At 43.8% G+C, this 17,724-nt stretch overlaps 2 protein-coding genes across 2 annotated transcripts; both read right to left on the bottom strand.

Annotated features, from left to right (window-relative positions):
- Positions 1 to 623: 623 nt before the first annotated feature.
- LOC131955751 (cyclin-dependent kinase 5 activator 1-like) lies at positions 624 to 5,486 on the bottom strand. The gene has a single exon (XM_059319999.1). The coding sequence runs from the start codon at positions 5,187 to 5,189 to the stop codon at positions 4,323 to 4,325; it is 867 nt and encodes a 288-aa protein (XP_059175982.1). The 5' UTR covers positions 5,190 to 5,486; the 3' UTR covers positions 624 to 4,322.
- Positions 5,487 to 9,462: 3,976 nt separating this feature from the next.
- LOC131955666 (uncharacterized) lies at positions 9,463 to 15,141 on the bottom strand. The gene is made up of 5 exons (XM_059319869.1): positions 14,865 to 15,141; positions 12,596 to 12,724; positions 11,575 to 11,814; positions 11,110 to 11,282; positions 9,463 to 10,614 (listed from the first exon to the last, which is right to left on the bottom strand). Exons 1-5 carry the CDS (start codon positions 15,024 to 15,026, stop codon positions 10,281 to 10,283), a joined length of 1,038 nt encoding a protein of 345 aa, XP_059175852.1. The 5' UTR covers positions 15,027 to 15,141; the 3' UTR covers positions 9,463 to 10,280.
- Between the last annotated feature and the right edge of the window lie 2,583 nt (positions 15,142 to 17,724).

The following is a 17,724-nucleotide window of genomic DNA, read 5'->3' as shown; positions in this document are numbered from 1 at the left end:
TCATTACATAAAAGCTTGTTATTAAAACGTTTTTTATGAATTTTTTTTATTTAACTCACTTCCTCTGTCGTCAGTCGTCAGTCTGTCTAGATAGAAACGCAGGAGTGAAAATTCGGAAACTTCTACTTGACAGACACGATTCACAGTTGGCACGTGGGTCAAGACATGAAGACAATGCAATCTGAAACTAAATTTGACTTAATTGGATGCCTAATTAATTTTTTATTAATTAATTAAAATTTGGACCGAATTAGTAGGCATGTCTAGCCAACCACACTTCACGCGTCATCACCTTCAATAGCTGCGCCATCACGTAATGGCTGCGTTCAAAAACCATTGCGCGCCAACTGAACGTGATGTTTAGTAGGCGCGCAATGGTTTTTAGTCATGTAACTCTATTGTAAATAAAGCATGTAAAGTACTGAAAAAAAATTCATAAAAAACGTTTTAATAACAAGCTTTTATGTAATGATGCACTAAAAAGTAGAAAATAAATTATAGACTACTATTTAAATAACTATAAAGAAAAGCGTGGGTGTCTTCCTTAACATTAGTAAAGGTATCCAATAGATACTAAAGTGACCCACTTTAAAAAAAAGAGTTTTTAAAAATTAATTAAGCATTCAACTAAGTCAAATTTGATGTCACATTGCATTGTATTTATTTGTAATAAGATCAAGACCCACGTGTTAAGTTTGAAAGAAATAGGTCCTATACAGGTGGTCGAAATTTCACACGCCCGCTTCGACCCATAACACAAAAGCAAATAGACAAACGAACAATAAAGCAATTTAAATAAAAGCTTGTAAAAATGAAAATTTGACAAAAATCAACAAAAGCCGAGAAATGATACGTCTTATATTTTAATCAAACATCTTTGTTGTAGCAAAACGTTCATAGTTTCACAATGACCAGTCATACAAGTACAGGGGCTGACCAATACAAGTACAGGGACTGACCAGTTGTACAAGTACAGGGACTGACCAATACAAGTACAGGGACTGACCAGTTGTACAAGTACAGGGACTGACCAATACAAGTACAGGGACTGACCAATACAAGTACAGGGACTGACCAGTTGTACCAGTACAGGGACTGACCAATACAAGTACAGGGACTGACCAGTTGTACCAGTACAGGGACTGACCAATACAAGTACAGGGACTGACCAGTTGTACAAGTACAGGGACTGACCAGTTGTACAAGTACAGGGACTGACCAGTCGTACACTTACTGTGACTGATTAATACAAGTACAGCGACTGACCAATACAAGTACAGGGACTGACCAGTTGTACAAGTACTGGTAATGACCAGTCGTACAAGTACATTGACTGACCAGTCGTACAAGTACAGGGACTGACCAATACAAGTACAGGGACTGACCAGTTGTACAAGTACTGGTAATGACCAGTCGTACAAGTACAGGGGCTGACCAATACAAGTACAGGGACTGACCAGTTGTACAAGTACAGAGGACTGACCAGTTGTACAAGTACTGGGACTGACCAATACAAGTACAGGGACTGACCAGTTGTACAAGTACAGGGGCTGACCAATACAAGTACAGGGACTGACCAGTCGTACAAGTACAGGGACTGACCAGTTGTATAAGTACTGGGACTGACCAATACAAGTACAGGGACTGACCAGTCGTACAAGTACAGGGACTGACCAGTTGTATAAGTACTGGGACTGACCAATACAAGTACAGGGACTGACCAGTCGTGCAAGTACAGGGACTGACCAGTTGTACAAGTACAGGGACGGACCAGTTGTATAAGTACTGGGACTGACCAATACAAGTACAGGGACTGACCAGTCGTGCAAGTACAGGGACTGACCAGTTGTACAAGTACAGGGACTGACCAGTCGTACAAGTACTGGGACTGATTAATACAAGTACAGGAATTGATTTGTCGTACAAGTACATCGAATGAGTATAATTAGTTATAGTACAAAATGCATTATGCATTGAATGATGCTGAAATATACTTCACATGAAATATTTGTGTGTGGGTGTGTGTGTGTTGGGTTTTCAGCTTTTCACTGTTCTAATTAAATAATTGTATTTAGTTGTATGTGCGTGTAGTGGTAAGGTATTTGAATGTGTGTAATAGGACCGAATGTAAACTGGTGTTAAAATATGATGATAATATAAACATGTTCTAGTAGACAATGCCGTGTGTCATTGCCTGATGTGTGTGTTCTATTCTGGTAACTGAGGGTGACATGGAGGCTCAATGTGACAGCTTTTTAATTCACGTAAACTCTGTAATTGTTTGGATAACTTAGTGGCGTAGGCAGGAGGTGCCGGGGGGGGGGCTCAAGGACCCTTGTAACAAATGATGGGGACGGTTTGCTCGTGTCGCTTTATCTTTACAGTTTCATCAAACTATTGTATCCCGTCTAAAAATCGTTTATATATATATATATATATATATATATATATATATATATATATATATATATATATATATATATATATATATATATATATATATATATATATATAAACATGGGATTTTGTTCTGAAATGTCAACTATGACCTGCCTACGCTGGTAGTTGAGTGTGACATTAATGTGACATGGATATCTGAAGCCTACGTTTTAACAATACTGAGTTTACACGAAACCTTGCTGATCATTACTCGTATCGTGTTACATTTAGAACATTTTAAGTTGATCTAATAATTATAGCTCATTTAAGTACATGGCACAGTGTTATCTGTCATATGACACAGTGTTATCTGTCATATGACACAGTGTTATCTGTCATATGACACAGTGTTATCTGTCATATGACACAATGTTATCTGTCATATGACACAATGTTATCTGTCATATGACACAATGTTATCTGTCATTATTTACATCAAAGAACAGGTTATCACTCTAAATTATACATGGATTAAAAAAACAAACTATAAAGATGTAATCATACACTATCAAAAAACAATCACATATAGCCTCAGTATAAATTATCATAAATATTCTGAACAAATATTCTACAATCCTTTAACAAACATGTCCATTATTTATCATCCTACAAACCTGTCCATCATTTTACAAACATGTCCATCATTTATCATCCTACAAACGTCCAACATGTATCATCCTACAAACGTCCAACATGTATCATCCTACAAACATCCAACGTTTATCATCCTACAAACGTCCAACATGTATCATCCTACAAACGTCCAACATTTATCATCCTACAAACGTCCAACATGTATCATCCTACAAACGTCCAACATTGATCATCCTACAAACGTCCAACATTTATTATCCTACAAACGTCCAACATTTATCATCCTACAAACGTCCAACATTTATCATCCTACAAACGTCCAACATTTATCATCCTACAAACGTCCAACAATTATCATCCTACAAACGTCCAACATTTATCATCCTACAAACGTCCAACATTTATTATCCTACAAACGTCCAACATTTATCATCCTACAAACACGTGCTACCAGCCGTCCCATGAAGTGAGCAACATTGAAATAAATAATGAAATGTTCTGCACCATGTTGTTTCCATCAGCCGTACGTAGAATCAAACTAATTATAGATCATGTCCATAAACAATTCATGAAACCATTTTAAACCAATAAAAATTAACGAATGTCGAGGTCATTTTGGACAACGTCTGTGTGATTGTGTCTGTGGGATTGTTTCTGTGTGATTGTGTCTGTGTGATTGTGCCTGTGTGATTGTGTCTGTGTGATTGTGTCTGTGTGATTGTGTCTGTGTGATTGTGCCTTTGTGATTGTGCCTTTGTGATTGTGCCTGTGTGATAGTGCCTGTGTGATTGTGTCTGTGTGATTGTGCCTTTGTGATTGTGCCTTTGTGATTGTGCCTGTGTGATTGTGCCTGTGTGATTGTGTCTGTGTGATTGTGCCTGTGTGATTGTGTCTGTATGACATTTATTACCAATACAACAGACCGTGCTGTGATGACACGAAGTTAGCCTAATCCACATGAGAAGTTTTCAACAATGGCCAATCCCAAGTTGCCTACACTTACACACGAGAAGTTTTCAACAATGGCCAATCCCAAGTTGCCTACACTTACACAAAAACACATCTGGCGTTGACCAACTGCCGACACACACACCCAAACACAAAGCGGAAACATGGGGCTGTAAAATCTGTTACTCTGTCCTGAAGCCATCTGGACGACGTTTGAATTATGGGAACATCAGAAGCCTAAAATACTGAGCTCTGGTCAGATGCAATGACCTAGTTATGTGATCAAATCAAAAGTTCGGTGAAGGGCTAAAGAGATCATGGAATGAAGCGTTCCCATTGGTTCATATACAAGGGGAGTAGGTCTTGAGTTCACTAAACACATCCGTGAAGTAGCCGGGGTCCCTGTTGAGACGGAGCATGTTGGAGCTGTGTTTGTTGACCACCAAGAGACACCTGTCCCAGAAGCGGTCCTTGTTCTCCTCCACCAAGAACGGCTTGAGCGGGTAGCTGATCTCATTGCCCATGTAGGAGTAGGACAGGTACAGGCAGGTCAGCACGTAGGCCTGCAGCTCCTGCTCGTGGTGCATCTCGCCCGAGGGCAGGTCGCGGACCAGCAGGAAGATGAAGACGACGTTGGCGGGGTTGATGAACGCGATGTCCTGCCAGCCCTGCAGCAGCAAGGAGCGGTCCACAGACCGCAGCCACAAGATGGCGTCTGACGCCTCAAACCGCTTCAGACGCTTACACTTACGTTTGAGGAACTCCCCCAGACACTTGAGCAGCTCCGATGTGGAGGCTTGGATCACGGTTCTCTTGGGACTGGGCGGCTTTTCAAATTTTTTGATGGACGTGGCTTTAACTGGGGCCGGGGTCTCGTCTGGCGCAGCTTTTAAATTATAACACGAGACGGACTTGTGGAAGTTGTTGAGGTTGAAGTTTTCAATGTTGTAGTTGGTGTCGAACTTGGAGCCATGTAGGAAAGCAGAGTTTGAGAGTTTGATCAAGTTCTTCTCCTTTTTCTTTGGGTTGACGGTAAACTTTTTCCAACTCAATGCGCTGAGAAAAATGGAATGTCGCTTGAAGCTTTTCTCCTTACCGTTGTTGTTATTGTTGTTGTTGTTTCTGTAGTTGTTGAGCACCTCGTAGTTGTTAACGTCCTCAGTGAGCGGGCGCCGGGCGGGGGGCGATAGGGACAGCACCGTCCCCATATCTGCTGGCCTGAGTTAAACGAACCTGGTCAGCCTTCGCTCCTGTTTCATGACGTCAGCACGACAATCCTGTTCCACTACACGACAATCCTGTTCTACTACACGACAATCCTGTTCCACTACACGACAATCCTGTTCCACTACACGACAATCCTGTTCCACTACACGACAGCACTGTTCTACTACACGACAGCACTGTTCCACTACACAGCAATCCTGTTGAATAAGGCTGTTGGCTGGGTGAGAAAAAGTGAACGCCAATGTCCTTCACTCACCAGTGCCAGTGTGCCTGGTGTCGGCCTCGTCTTCACTGCTCCCAGCAACATTAGCATAACGCCAGATGACATCATCTCCATGGCGACCGTAGAGGAAGTGCCGGCGCTTGTTGAAGCATCGATCCACAGGTCATCGCGAGACGACATGGTGGCCAGGTGGCGGGTAAACTAGGTCATCAGCGCGTGGAGAGCTGGACAAGACACGTGCACATACAGCAACAAGATTTGCTCACACACAAAACATTGTCATATCTTGCTCACACATGAAACATTTACACGCCTCGCTCACACAGAAGAAAAACAAACATCTAAAGGACTTTCTGAGTTCTCTTTAAAAAATCATATAAAGACTTTGCTCTCATAAAATGCTAACAAACGGAGTTTACATTTTGAGACACTAATTGTATTTTAGAGGTCAGAATTTTTGTTGTTGTAAATTATTAAATAGAAAGCAATGCTATAGCTGAATAGAAAGACACCATAGGGAGCAGAATTGAGGGGACGACTAGACGTCAAACAACAAGTTGATTTGAGCGACCAACTTGGCAAGTCTGTTCTGCGACAATGTGCAGGAATGAGCAGGCTGGAACGCCGTGCCGTGTGCTCATCGATCGCCCGGATGTTGCGAGCGATCGATCAAGCAGACACGAGACGCAGTGAGGGGGGGGGGGGGGCACTGGTGACTAACAAGAATGGGGTGGGGCTGTATCGACGCAGTTCACCAACGGCCGCTCCATTATCAACAGGCCGCTCGATACACAGGCAGGGTTTTTAGAGAAAAACAAAACGTCACCATACTTTGAATACCTCCTCTCATAACTTGGTATGGTCAATCCCCCCCCCCCCCCCCACGGCCGACCAGACAGGTTTGTGCCAGATATGTATGTACGTGTGTACATGACACAATGTGTTTGATTAGGGTCGGGTAGATGTGTCACCCATTACACGAGTAATTCTCAATCTGTGTTTCTCGGTGTATCTCTCTTTCAGTCCGTGTCTCTCTGTGTCTCTCTGTGTGTCTCCCGCTGAGTCTCTGTCTCTCCGTGTGTCTATTTGTGTCTCTATGTGTCTCTCCGTGTCTCAGTGTGTCTCACACAGATTTCTATGGGAAGAAACTTTCCAGGTATGACGTCACGAGTCTATAGACGCCAGCCCGCATGAAGAAATCCAAGTTTGTCATCTATCGACCTGCTCTTGTCATCGGGTTGTGTGTGTTGGGGTATTTTTGTAGTCGTACTTAGTCATAGGAGGAGGGGCGGGGGCTGGTGTCTCATTTTATTGTGGGGGGGGGGGGGTTGCGGGTGGGGTTGGGGGTGGGGGCTGGTGTCTTATTTTGTTGTGGGGGTGGGGGTGGGGGCTGGTGTCTTATTTTGATGTGGGGTGGCGGCTGGTGTCTTATTTTGTTGTGGGGGGGGGGGGGTTGGTGTCTCATTTTGTTGTGGGGTAGGGACTGGTTTCTTATTTTGTTGTGGGGGGGGGGGTGGAGGTGGGGGCTGGTGTCTTATTTTGATGTGGGGTGGGGACTGGTGTCTTATTTTGTTGTGAAGGTGGGGGCTGGTATTTCATTTTGTTGTGGGGGTGGGGCGGGGGCTGGTGTCTCATTTTTTTGTGGGGTGGGGGGCTGGTGTCACATTTTGTTGTGAGGGTGGGGACCGGTGTCTCATTTTGTTGTGGGGGTGGGTGGTATGGGTGGGATGGGGTGAAGCAATCTTGTGATATGTCTGATCTTGCATAAGCTAGGCATAAGGGCCCTAGAAACTAGCACATAGCACGCATAAGCAAGGCATAAAGGCCCAATTTCTTCTCATAATTTATAATTTACAAAACAAAACAAAAAAACTTTCTAAAGAATGGCATAGCTATAAAAAACAATTTATTCTAAATTACTAATCTAAATACGAAACATGAGTATAAAACTAACAATGGAAACAATTAAACACATCAAACTATTGTTATTCTTCATATACTTTTGTCCGACTTGCCAAACACGAAGTTACACTGTACACACTTTTCGGCAAAAACACTCAATGAGTTTGTCTAGTTCGCTCACGATGGATATAGATCTACTTTACTTTTACTATGAAATTGGTTAAAGTAGTAAACAGCTTATTATATATACTAGTTTTATATATACTAGGCATACTGCCTAGCTTTGCAAAAAAAAAAAAAAAACTTATTGATACATTTTTACAATTTAAATACGATACATTACTTAATCTATAACGAAGTACTAATTTAAACGCATGCTATACTTTGTGATTTTCTGTTTTTGTTGAAAATAGTATAAAAATAATTTTAAAATTATTACTTTAAAAGTTACCTCCCTTGTACATAGACCGAATGACGTATGTCTTTATTTACATTTGCATAAACAATATCCGGCATCTGGACAAATCTAACGGTTCAAGGTTTTTTTCCGACGGAAATAAAGTTTTTTTTGTTACCCTCCAGGGTCGGTCTACGACCTCACAAAATATTAGGGGGATCGTTCGAAATTTTTTTTATAAATAGCTCATATAAAGAGAATTTCACTCGCTGTCATTTTTAGCTCTCTTCGAGGGCTTAGAGTCTGACTAACAGTTTTTCCATACGGCATAGTTATCTATAGAGGTGCATGCAAAAAAGTTAGCCAGATGTACAGAGGTTAATTACCATAAAATATGTGCTGAAATTACATTGTTTATTTTACATATATTACATTTATTATATAGGGAAATACGACTGGTCATTTTTGACCACTTTACAGATTTTCCCCGGATATGGCGAGTTTTTTCTAAAATCCCAAGGCGTTTTCCTATCACATCATAATATATCGGGGGGGGGGGGGGTTGTTCGGTAAAAGATTTTTTCGATTTAAAGGTCATATAAGTAGCCGATCAGTCGAGGTCAGTTTTGACCCCTCATACATATGTGTGTGTGTGTGTGTGTGTGTGTAAGCCTTGACAGAGTGTGTGTCTCAAAGAATGTAAATCTATCCCCAAGCTAATCAACTATCGGGCGTCAGTGCAACCGTGGCTAAACCAACGGTGGTTAAAACCCTAGTCTTAATTAATCTAAAATAAAAACAAAAGATTTTCAGCTCATACATTTATTGAACAAAAAACATTATGGGACCAATAAACACTAAAATCAATTTATACTAAAACCTAGTACTACGCAAATCAAAATCAAAAGAGACAACACAGAAAAACAATACACACCAAACACCCAGCCAAGTTGCAACGGCAACCCCTGAGACACAAGGAGCAGCTTAACCCAACCCAACCCCTGAGACACCCGGAGCAGCTTAACCCAACCCAACCACTGAGACACAAGGAGCAGCTTAACCCAACCCAACCTCTGAGACACCCGGAGCAGCTTAACCCAACCCAACCCCTGAGACAGAAGGAGCAGCTTAACCCAACCCAACCCCTGAGACACAAGGAGCAGCTTAACCCAACCCAACCCCTGAGACAAAAGGAGTAGCTTAACCCAACCCAACCCCTGAGACACCCGGAGCAGCACAGTTCACTTAGATCACTGGCTGCATTCTCGATAGTCTCAGTAAGGAAAAAGAATGTCCAAAATGGTCACTGGGTTTTATATGGCCGCCTTGACCGGAACCCCCCTAGTTCACATCCACAACAACGTTCACACACAGATTCTTGTGTGTGTGCGTGTATGGGCTCAAAAATATGAGGGTGGGGGCGGGGGAGGTTCTAGTTCCGCCACTGTATAATTAATAATAATGAGAAGCGCTACTTTTAAAACAAAATGACCCGGAAATAGGCTACATACATTTAATACAAAAAGTTCATAAAAAACGTTTTAATAACAAGCTTTTATGTAATAATGCACTAAAAAGTAGAAAATAAATTATAGACTACTATTTAAATTACTATAAAGAAAAGCGTGGGTCACTTTAGTACCGATTGGATACCTTAACTAATATTTGAGAAGAGACCCACGCTTTTCTTTATAGTAATTTAAATAGTAGTCTATAATTTATTTTCTACTTTTTAGTGCATTATTACATAAAAGCTTGTTATTAAAACGTTTTTTATGAATTTTTTTTCAGTACTTTACATGTTTTATTTACAATAGAGTTACATGACTAAAAACCATTGCGCGCCTACTGAACGTGATGGCGCAGCTATTGAACGTACCGTGATGGCGCAGCTACTGAACGTGATGACGCGTGTGGTGTAGTTGGCTAGACATGCCTACTAATTCGGTCCAAATTTTAATTAATTCATAAAAAATTAATTAGGCATTCAATTAAGTCAAATTTAATTTTAGATTGCATTGTCTTCATGTCTTGACCCACGTGCCAAGTGTGAATCGTATCGGTCAAGTAGAAGTTTCCGAATTTTCACTCCTGCGTTTCGGTCTAGACTGACGACTGACGACTGACGAGGAAGTGAGTTAAATAAAAGCTTGTAAAAACCCCAGCCTGTCCGCAAACGGAAAGTTCGATTAATAATTAGTAAACAGTATGTTCAGTGTATAAAATAAATAAAAGGCAGTGTTTAAAATATCCATGTTTTATCTACCATATTGCACTTTATCAATTCATGCATTTTTTCAGTACTTTAAATTTAAAAATATTACTATAGAGTTTCATGACTAAAACCATTGCGCACCTAATAAACGTGATGAAGCAAGATATATAGAAGCTTGTAAAAACTTTCCATGGAAAGATCATCGAAAGAAAGTCTGTTTAACGTGACTTTCTCTTCCGGAACTTTCTTCAATATAAAAAAAAAACTGCCGTTAGTTCATTTTCTTCTCAATTTAGGTTATTCGAGACTTTGATCTTTAAAAAAACCCAATGACGTCACATGAGGCTGGACTGAAGCGTGAGCTGCGACTGGCCTACACTACACAGTTCTGAACCAGTGTAAACCTCTCGACATTTCTCTCGGCGCCAGAAGACGTAGAACCCGCGCCTCAGGTCGGAGTAGGCGAGTCCAGTGAGTGGAGTCACCCCCGGTTTGAGCATGATGAGCATCATGACCCCCGCCCACGTGCCCTCTGGCTGACCACAGCCGGCACTCTGCTCTCTCTGGCAGAACATGTCCAGCAGCAGCACCAGGAAGAAGGGAAACTGGAGGAGCACGCACGTGAAGCTGGTCAGTAGCATGACCCGCAGAGACTCACACAGCACCGTCCTGTGGAGAGAAGGTCAAGGTCAAACTGGACACACATACACGCTGACACACTCACACGGTACCGTCCTGCGGAGAGGTCAAGGTCAAACTGGACACACATACACGCTCACACACTCACACGGTACCGTCCTGTGGAGAGAAGGTTAAGGTCTTAGTGGGGCACACATACACATCCACACCAGAGTTTCTTCCAGACATCTCTTCGGGGGGCACCGAACGAAATGGAATTTATATAGAAAATATATACTTTTGACAGTGTCCGCCCCCCCCCCTCCCCCGAAAATGGTTGTCCGCCCCCCCCCCCCGAAAATTTCAAGTGCACCCCCGGAGAAAAAAGTCTGGATCCACACTCACACCCCCCACACACTTACACACTGATGAGTGAGACACATCCACATATCAAACTTCAAGTTACAGCAAATCTAACGAGATTTTTACGTTCTGCACCGAATCGACAGACACCCAGCAAAGCTAACGATTAGTGGAATTTACTACCTGTCTTGATTAGACTGAAACTCTGGTTTCCTAGCAACGACTGACAACATGACGTGCATCATGACGAGGGCGGCAACCAGAGCCAAATCGAGGAAGGCTGGGCAGAAAAAGCTGGCGAATATTGTCAGGGTTTGGTAATGTTTTTTCCAAATGATTTCACACGAACCAGACACCTGTGAACAGCAGAGAAATAACGGTCGTGATGTGTTGTCTGAAGTATAGACTTTCTTGACTGAAATACAGACCGCGATGTGCTGTCTGAATTATAGACTTTCTTGACTGAAATACAGACTGCGATGTGCTGTCTGAATTATAGACTTTCTTGACTTAAATATAGACCGCGATGTGCTGTCTGAATTATAGACTTTCTTGACTTAATAAATATAGACCGCGATGTGCTGTCTGAATTATAGACTTTCTTGACTTAAATATAGACCGCGATGTGCTGTCTAATCGATGACCTACCAGACTGAGTCTAGCAGACGACCCATACCAGAACAAAGGCAGCACCAGCAGCAGACCGAGGAGCCAAGGCGTGGCCAGTAGGGCTGTAGACCAGACCTTGACCTGTGAGGTTCGCAAGGTCAGCAGGTAGTAGAACCGCTCGAGCAGAACAGCCAGCACACCGAGGGTGGACACACACACCTGTGTGTAGAAGGTCAGCTCGTAGACAACACAGGTGGTGACACTGTGCCTCCAGGTGCCCTGCACATAGAGCCCGACTTATTTAGATGGTGGGTTAGCAATAGAAAAACTACTGGATGATATATTTGGTAGTGCTTATTTCGGCAAACGATAGAGAAAATACGGTTATTTACAGAAAATAAGAACAGTGTTTATTTGCTCGACAGGATGTGAGAGGATATAAGCACTTCCTCTACAGAATGAAGAAATTGTCTGAGGAAAAACACAACCATTTCTCCAAGAAATGTAGATATAAACGTCAAAAGATAATTAGATTCATTGGCAGAATTGATAGTGTGCCGGCAAGCAAAAGTCTCGGGTTCGAAACTTGTTCTAGCTTTTTGTTATTGTCATAAGAGCAAATGGCATTAATTTTTAACGCGTTATATTTTACTTAGGATAAGTGTCAGGGCTAGGGCTAAGTCTAAGGATACTCTGAAATAATATTAATGATTTTTTTCAGAATAAATTTTACGAATTTTAACTGAATTAATGAAATAAGTATCTTTTGACGTTGAGATCTATATTTTACGTAAAGGTATTTTTATTTTTATTTTTCCTCAGACAATTTTGTCATACCGTTAAGGAAATACGCAAGTGCTCATATACTCTCATATCCTGTCGAGGAAATAAACACAATGCTTATTTCCTCTCAACAGCCAGAAGTTATATTTATCCTCTATCGGTTGTAAGAGGATATATAAGCACGTTGCGTACTTCCTCTATCTTTCGCCGAAATAAGAATTGCCGATAAATAACAAAACCCAAACCCGGCCACGGTGTGTCGTGACTCGCACCGTACCTGCATCAGAGTGTCCGAGTAGAGTGGACACAGAAAGCCGGCGTTGACCAGTTCCACTAGACAAAGGTTGAGAAAACATACATTTTTCAGCTGAGATCTCAACTGTCGGCTGAATAAAATGTTGACTATCTGAAAGTAAGCGTAGTGTGAACATTGTGAAAATAGACAACATGTGATACATGGGAGAATGCAGCCTAAATGAAAGACGTCACTGGAGTTAGCCAACACCTGCCTAGGTAGAGGACATCACTGGAGTTAGCCAACACCTGCCTAAGTTGAGGACGTACCTGACTGGAGTTAGCCAACACCTGCCTAGGTAGAGGACGTACCTGACTGGAGTTAGCCAACACCTGCCTAGGTAGAGGACATACCTGGAGTTAGCCAACACCTGCCTAGGTAGAGGACGTACCTGGAGTTAGCCAACACCTGCCTAGGTAGAGGACGTACCTGACTGGAGTTAGCCAACACCTGCCTAGGTAGAGGACGTACCTGGAGTTAGCCAACACCTGCCTAGGTAGAGGACGTCTGGAGTTAGCCAACACCTGCCTAGGTAGAGGACGTACCTGACTGGAGTTAGCCAACACCTGCCTAGGTAGAGGACGTACCTGACTGGAGTTAGCCAACACCTGCCTAGGTAGAGGACGTACCTGACTGGAGGTAGCCAACACCTGCCTAGGTAGAGGACGTACCTGACTGGAGTTAGCCAACACCTGCCTAGGTAGAGGACGTACCTGACTGGAGTTAGCCAACACCTGCCTAGGTAGAGGACGTACCTGGAGTTAGCCAACACCTGCCTAGGTAGAGGACGTCTGGAGTTAGCCAACACCTGCCTAGGTAGAGGACGTACCTGACTGGAGTTAGCCAACACCTGCCTAGGTAGAGGACATACCTGGAGTTAGCCAACACCTGCCTAGGTAGAGGACGTACCTGACTGGAGGTAGCCAACACCTGCCTAGGTAGAGGACGTACCTGACTGGAGTTAGCCAACACCTGCCTAGGTAGAGGACGTACCTGACTGGAGTTAGCCAACACCTGCCTAGGTAGAGGACATACCTGGAGTTAGCCAACACCTGCCTAGGTAGAGGACGTACCTGACTGGAGTTAGCCAACACCTGCCTAGGTAGAGGACGTACCTCGAGTTAGCCAACACCTGCCTAGGTAGAGGACGTACCTGACTGGAGTTAGCCAACACCTGCCTAGGTAGAGGACGTACCTCGAGTTAGCCAACACCTGCCTAGGTAGAGGACGTACCTGACTGGAGTTAGCCAACACCTGCCTAGGTAGAGGACGTACCTGGAGTTAGCCAACACCTGCCTAGGTAGAGGACGTACCTGACTGGAGGTAGCCAACACCTGCCTAGGTAGAGGACGTACCTGACTGGAGTTAGCCAACACCTGCCTAGTTAGAGGACGTACCTGACTGGAGTTAGCCAACACCTGCCTAGGTAGAGGACGTACCTGACTGGAGTTAGCCAACACCTGCCTAGGTAGAGGACGTACCTGACTGGAGTTAGCCAACACCTGCCTAGGTAGAGGACGTACCTGACTGGAGTTAGCCAACACCTGCCTAGGTAGAGGACATACCTGGAGTTAGCCAACACCTGCCTAGGTAGAGGACGTACCTGGAGTTAGCCAACACCTGCCTAGGTAGAGGACGTACCTGACTGGAGTTAGCCAACACCTGCCTAGGTAGAGGACGTACCTCGAGTTAGCCAACACCTGCCTAGGTAGAGGACGTACCTGACTGGAGTTAGCCAACACCTGCCTAGGTAGAGGACGTACCTGGAGTTAGCCAACACCTGCCTAGGTAGAGGACGTACCTGACTGGAGGTAGCCAACACCTGCCTAGGTAGAGGACGTACCTGACTGGAGTTAGCCAACACCTGCCTAGTTAGAGGACGTACCTGACTGGAGTTAGCCAACACCTGCCTAGGTAGAGGACGTACCTGACTGGAGTTAGCCAACACCTGCCTAGGTAGAGGACGTACCTGACTGGAGTTAGCCAACACCTGCCTAGGTAGAGGACGTACCTGACTGGAGTTAGCCAACACCTGCCTAGGTAGAGGACATACCTGGAGTTAGCCAACACCTGCCTAGGTAGAGGACGTACCTGGAGTTAGCCAACACCTGCCTAGGTAGAGGACGTACCTGACTGGAGTTAGCCAACACCTGCCTAGGTAGAGGACGTACCTCGAGTTAGCCAACACCTGCCTAGGTAGAGGACGTACCTGACTGGAGTTAGCCAACACCTGCCTAGGTAGAGGACGTACCTGACTGGAGTTAGCCAAGCAGCCCCAGAGTGCGAGCAGAATGTGCACCACACACAGCTGTAGGTGATCCCTGTTGTCTGCTAGACCGAGTCCTTGCGTCAGTAGAGTCGAGTTCTGCATTGTCTCCTCCATTGAGGCGTTGTCTTGTTGACTTGACGCCATCACAAAGTTATGCGGTTATGGCGTTACATGCCCATGGTGGGTGTAGGCAGTCAGTCTACTGGTATAGCAAGCGCCCGTCAAGCTACATGTAGTGTACCATTACTCTATAGCCAGGACGGGCAGAAGTCACGTGTCAAATCTACGGGCAGGTCATGTGACAAATCGAGACGCGTACTTGGACTCTCCAAGGTCAAGGCTACAGGGACAAGACGAGCCAGCGAGGTGAGCAACGGGCAGATAACCGAGGATCAAATGGCAGCTCGCTCCACAGGACATGACATGGTCACGTGATAGCCGTTGGCGAACACATTGGAGGTCAAGTAACACATTTAAAACAGCACACCACACAGACCACAACACACACAACCACGACACCGCAACACGACAGACAACACACCCCGTAATGACATTATGTGGGTGGTGTTGAAATTGTGTGGGTGGTGTTGAATCTTTGTATGGGCGTTTCTAATTTAGTTTTGTAGTTGTGTAGTTTCAAGTTTTGTGGTGTTGCGGTCTGTTGGCTGTTGTCGTGTAGCCGATGATTGGGTGTTCTGCCTGGGGGAGGTAGGTGGTGTGGTTTCGTGGTTAGGGAGTATCGAGACTTGTTGTGTTGGAGTATCGAGACTTGTAGTATTGGAGTATCGATACTTGTTGTGTTGAAGTATCGAATCTTGTTTTGGAGTATCGAGACTTGTTGTGTTGGAGTATCGAGACTTGTTGTGTTGGAGTATCGGGACTTGTGTTGAAGTATCGAGACTTGTTGTGCTGAAGTATCGAGACTTGTTGTATTGGAGTATCGATACTTGTTGTGTTGAAGTATCGAATCTTGTGTTGGAGTATCGAGACTTGTTGTGTTGGAGTATCGAGACTTGTTGTGTTGGAGTATCGAGACTTGTTAGGGAGTATCGAGACTTGTTAGGGAGTATCGAGACTTTTTGTGTTGGAGTATCGAGACTTTTTGTGTTGGAGTATCGAGACTTGTTAGGGAGTATCGAGACTTTTTGTGTTGGAGTATCGAGACTTGTTAGGGAGTATCGAGACTTGATAGGGAGTATCGAAATGTGTTCGCTGTTATCGTGTGGTAGAATTAATTGAAATATATTATTTTTTATTATTTTGACCAACGGGTGTTGGGCCTGAAGTGGAGATGGGGTCCTGAGGTATTGAAGTTTGTCGTTTGATGGGATGTGATGGTGTTCTGAGCTATTGAAGTTTGTCGTTTGATTATCGCTGGGATGTGATAGATGTAGGTTTCTCGAAGTAGGGTTTATAGTGCATCGGGTGGTCGAGTTGATCCTATGGTTGGTCGAGTTGATCCTATGGTTGGTCGAGTTGATCCTATGGTTGGTCGAGTTGATCCTATGGTTGGTCGAGTTGATCCTATGGTTGGTCGAGTTGATCCTATGGTTGGTCGAGTTGATCCTATGGTTGGTCGAGTTGATCCTATGGTTGGTCGAGTTGATCCTATGGTTGGTCGAGTTGATCCTATGGTTGGTCGAGTTGATTCTATGGTTGGTCGAGTTGATTCTATGGTTGGTCGAGTTGATCCTATGGTTGGTCGAGTTGATCCTATGGTTGGTCGAGTTGATCCTATGGTTGGTCGAGTTGATCCTATGGTTGGTCGAGTTGATCCTATGGTTGGTCGAGTTGATTCTATGGTTGGTCGAGTTGATTCTATGGTTGGTCGAGTTGATCCTATGGTTGGTCGAGTTGATCCTATGGTTGGTCGAGTTGATCCTATGGTTGGTCGAGTTGATCCTATGGTTGGTCGAGTTGATCCTATGGTTGGTCGAGTTGATCCTATGGTTGGTCGAGTTGATCCTATGGTTGGTCGAGTTGATCCTATGGTTGGTCGAGTTGATCCTATGGTTGGTCGAGTTGATCCTATGGTTGGTCGAGTTGATCCTATGGTTGGTCGAGTTGATCCTGCGGCCACCAGCGTGCAGTACCTAGGGGTTCATCTTGTGGCTACCTGCGTGCAGTACATGTGGGTTCATCTTGAGGGCGGGTTGGGGATGCGGGGGAGTGGGTCCTATGGTAATTGATGGGGGTTGTGGGTTCCCGCCAGTCTGCCTATTAGGGCTGTCTAATCCAGGGGTCGGCAACCTGCGGCTCGCGAGCCGCATGCGGCTCTTTTGATGTCACGGTGCGGCTCTCGATTTCCATGCACTAATATTAATAGTTACATTATTTCATTTTCAAAACTCATAAAAATATTATACTGTAAAGAAAAACAACTTTAAAGAGGAATTTTATTTTATTCGAAATGCATCCCTCTACCGAAGTATTTTAGTTATTAATTTTCTACGGTGGAGCCAGGTATTGGACTGTGGGGAATGAGTAGGGTGGAAGATAAGCACTGTGAGAACCGAAGGACAGAAGCGACCGATTCAGTTATCAAACATATATCTAAGCCAGTTAGTCAGAGTTGAGGGCTACTTGGCTATGGGAGACACCTTCTGAACCAGTGGTGACAATAAAGAAAGAAAAAACAAAGTTGTTGGCTTCCAAGGTGGATTGGGATTGTCCTATAGTCATATTATTTGATATCTAATTTAATCATAGCAGAACTATCTAAAACACTTTTTGTGCGAAACATGTTTTTCTATGAATCAATATTAGTTCATATTTAACGGTATTTATTTCAAATAAACAATTAAATTTATTTACCTAATTCTAATCAAATACCAAAATATTG

This window comes from Physella acuta, unplaced genomic scaffold (genome assembly GCF_028476545.2).
Source record: "Physella acuta isolate Inbredline_101_S28 unplaced genomic scaffold, ASM2847654v3 ptg000079l, whole genome shotgun sequence".
Classification (NCBI taxonomy): Eukaryota; Metazoa; Mollusca; class Gastropoda; family Physidae; genus Physella; species Physella acuta.
This window is presented reverse-complemented; position numbering and strand designations above follow the sequence as displayed.

Excerpts from the sequence above, each read along its gene's own strand:
- LOC131955666 (XM_059319869.1), bottom strand. The coding sequence starts at position 15,026 with ATGGCGTCAAGTCAACAAGACAACGCCTCAATGGAGGAGACAATGCAG. Across the intron at positions 11,815-12,595 it reads ACTCGGACACTCTGATGCAG|GGCACCTGGAGGCACAGTGT; the intron begins GTACGGTGCGAG and ends CTCTATGTGCAG. Across the intron at positions 11,283-11,574 it reads CGTCTGCTAGACTCAGTCTG|GTGTCTGGTTCGTGTGAAAT; the intron begins GTAGGTCATCGA and ends TGCTGTTCACAG.
- LOC131955751 (XM_059319999.1), bottom strand. The coding sequence starts at position 5,189 with ATGGGGACGGTGCTGTCCCTATCGCCCCCCGCCCGGCGCCCGCTCACT.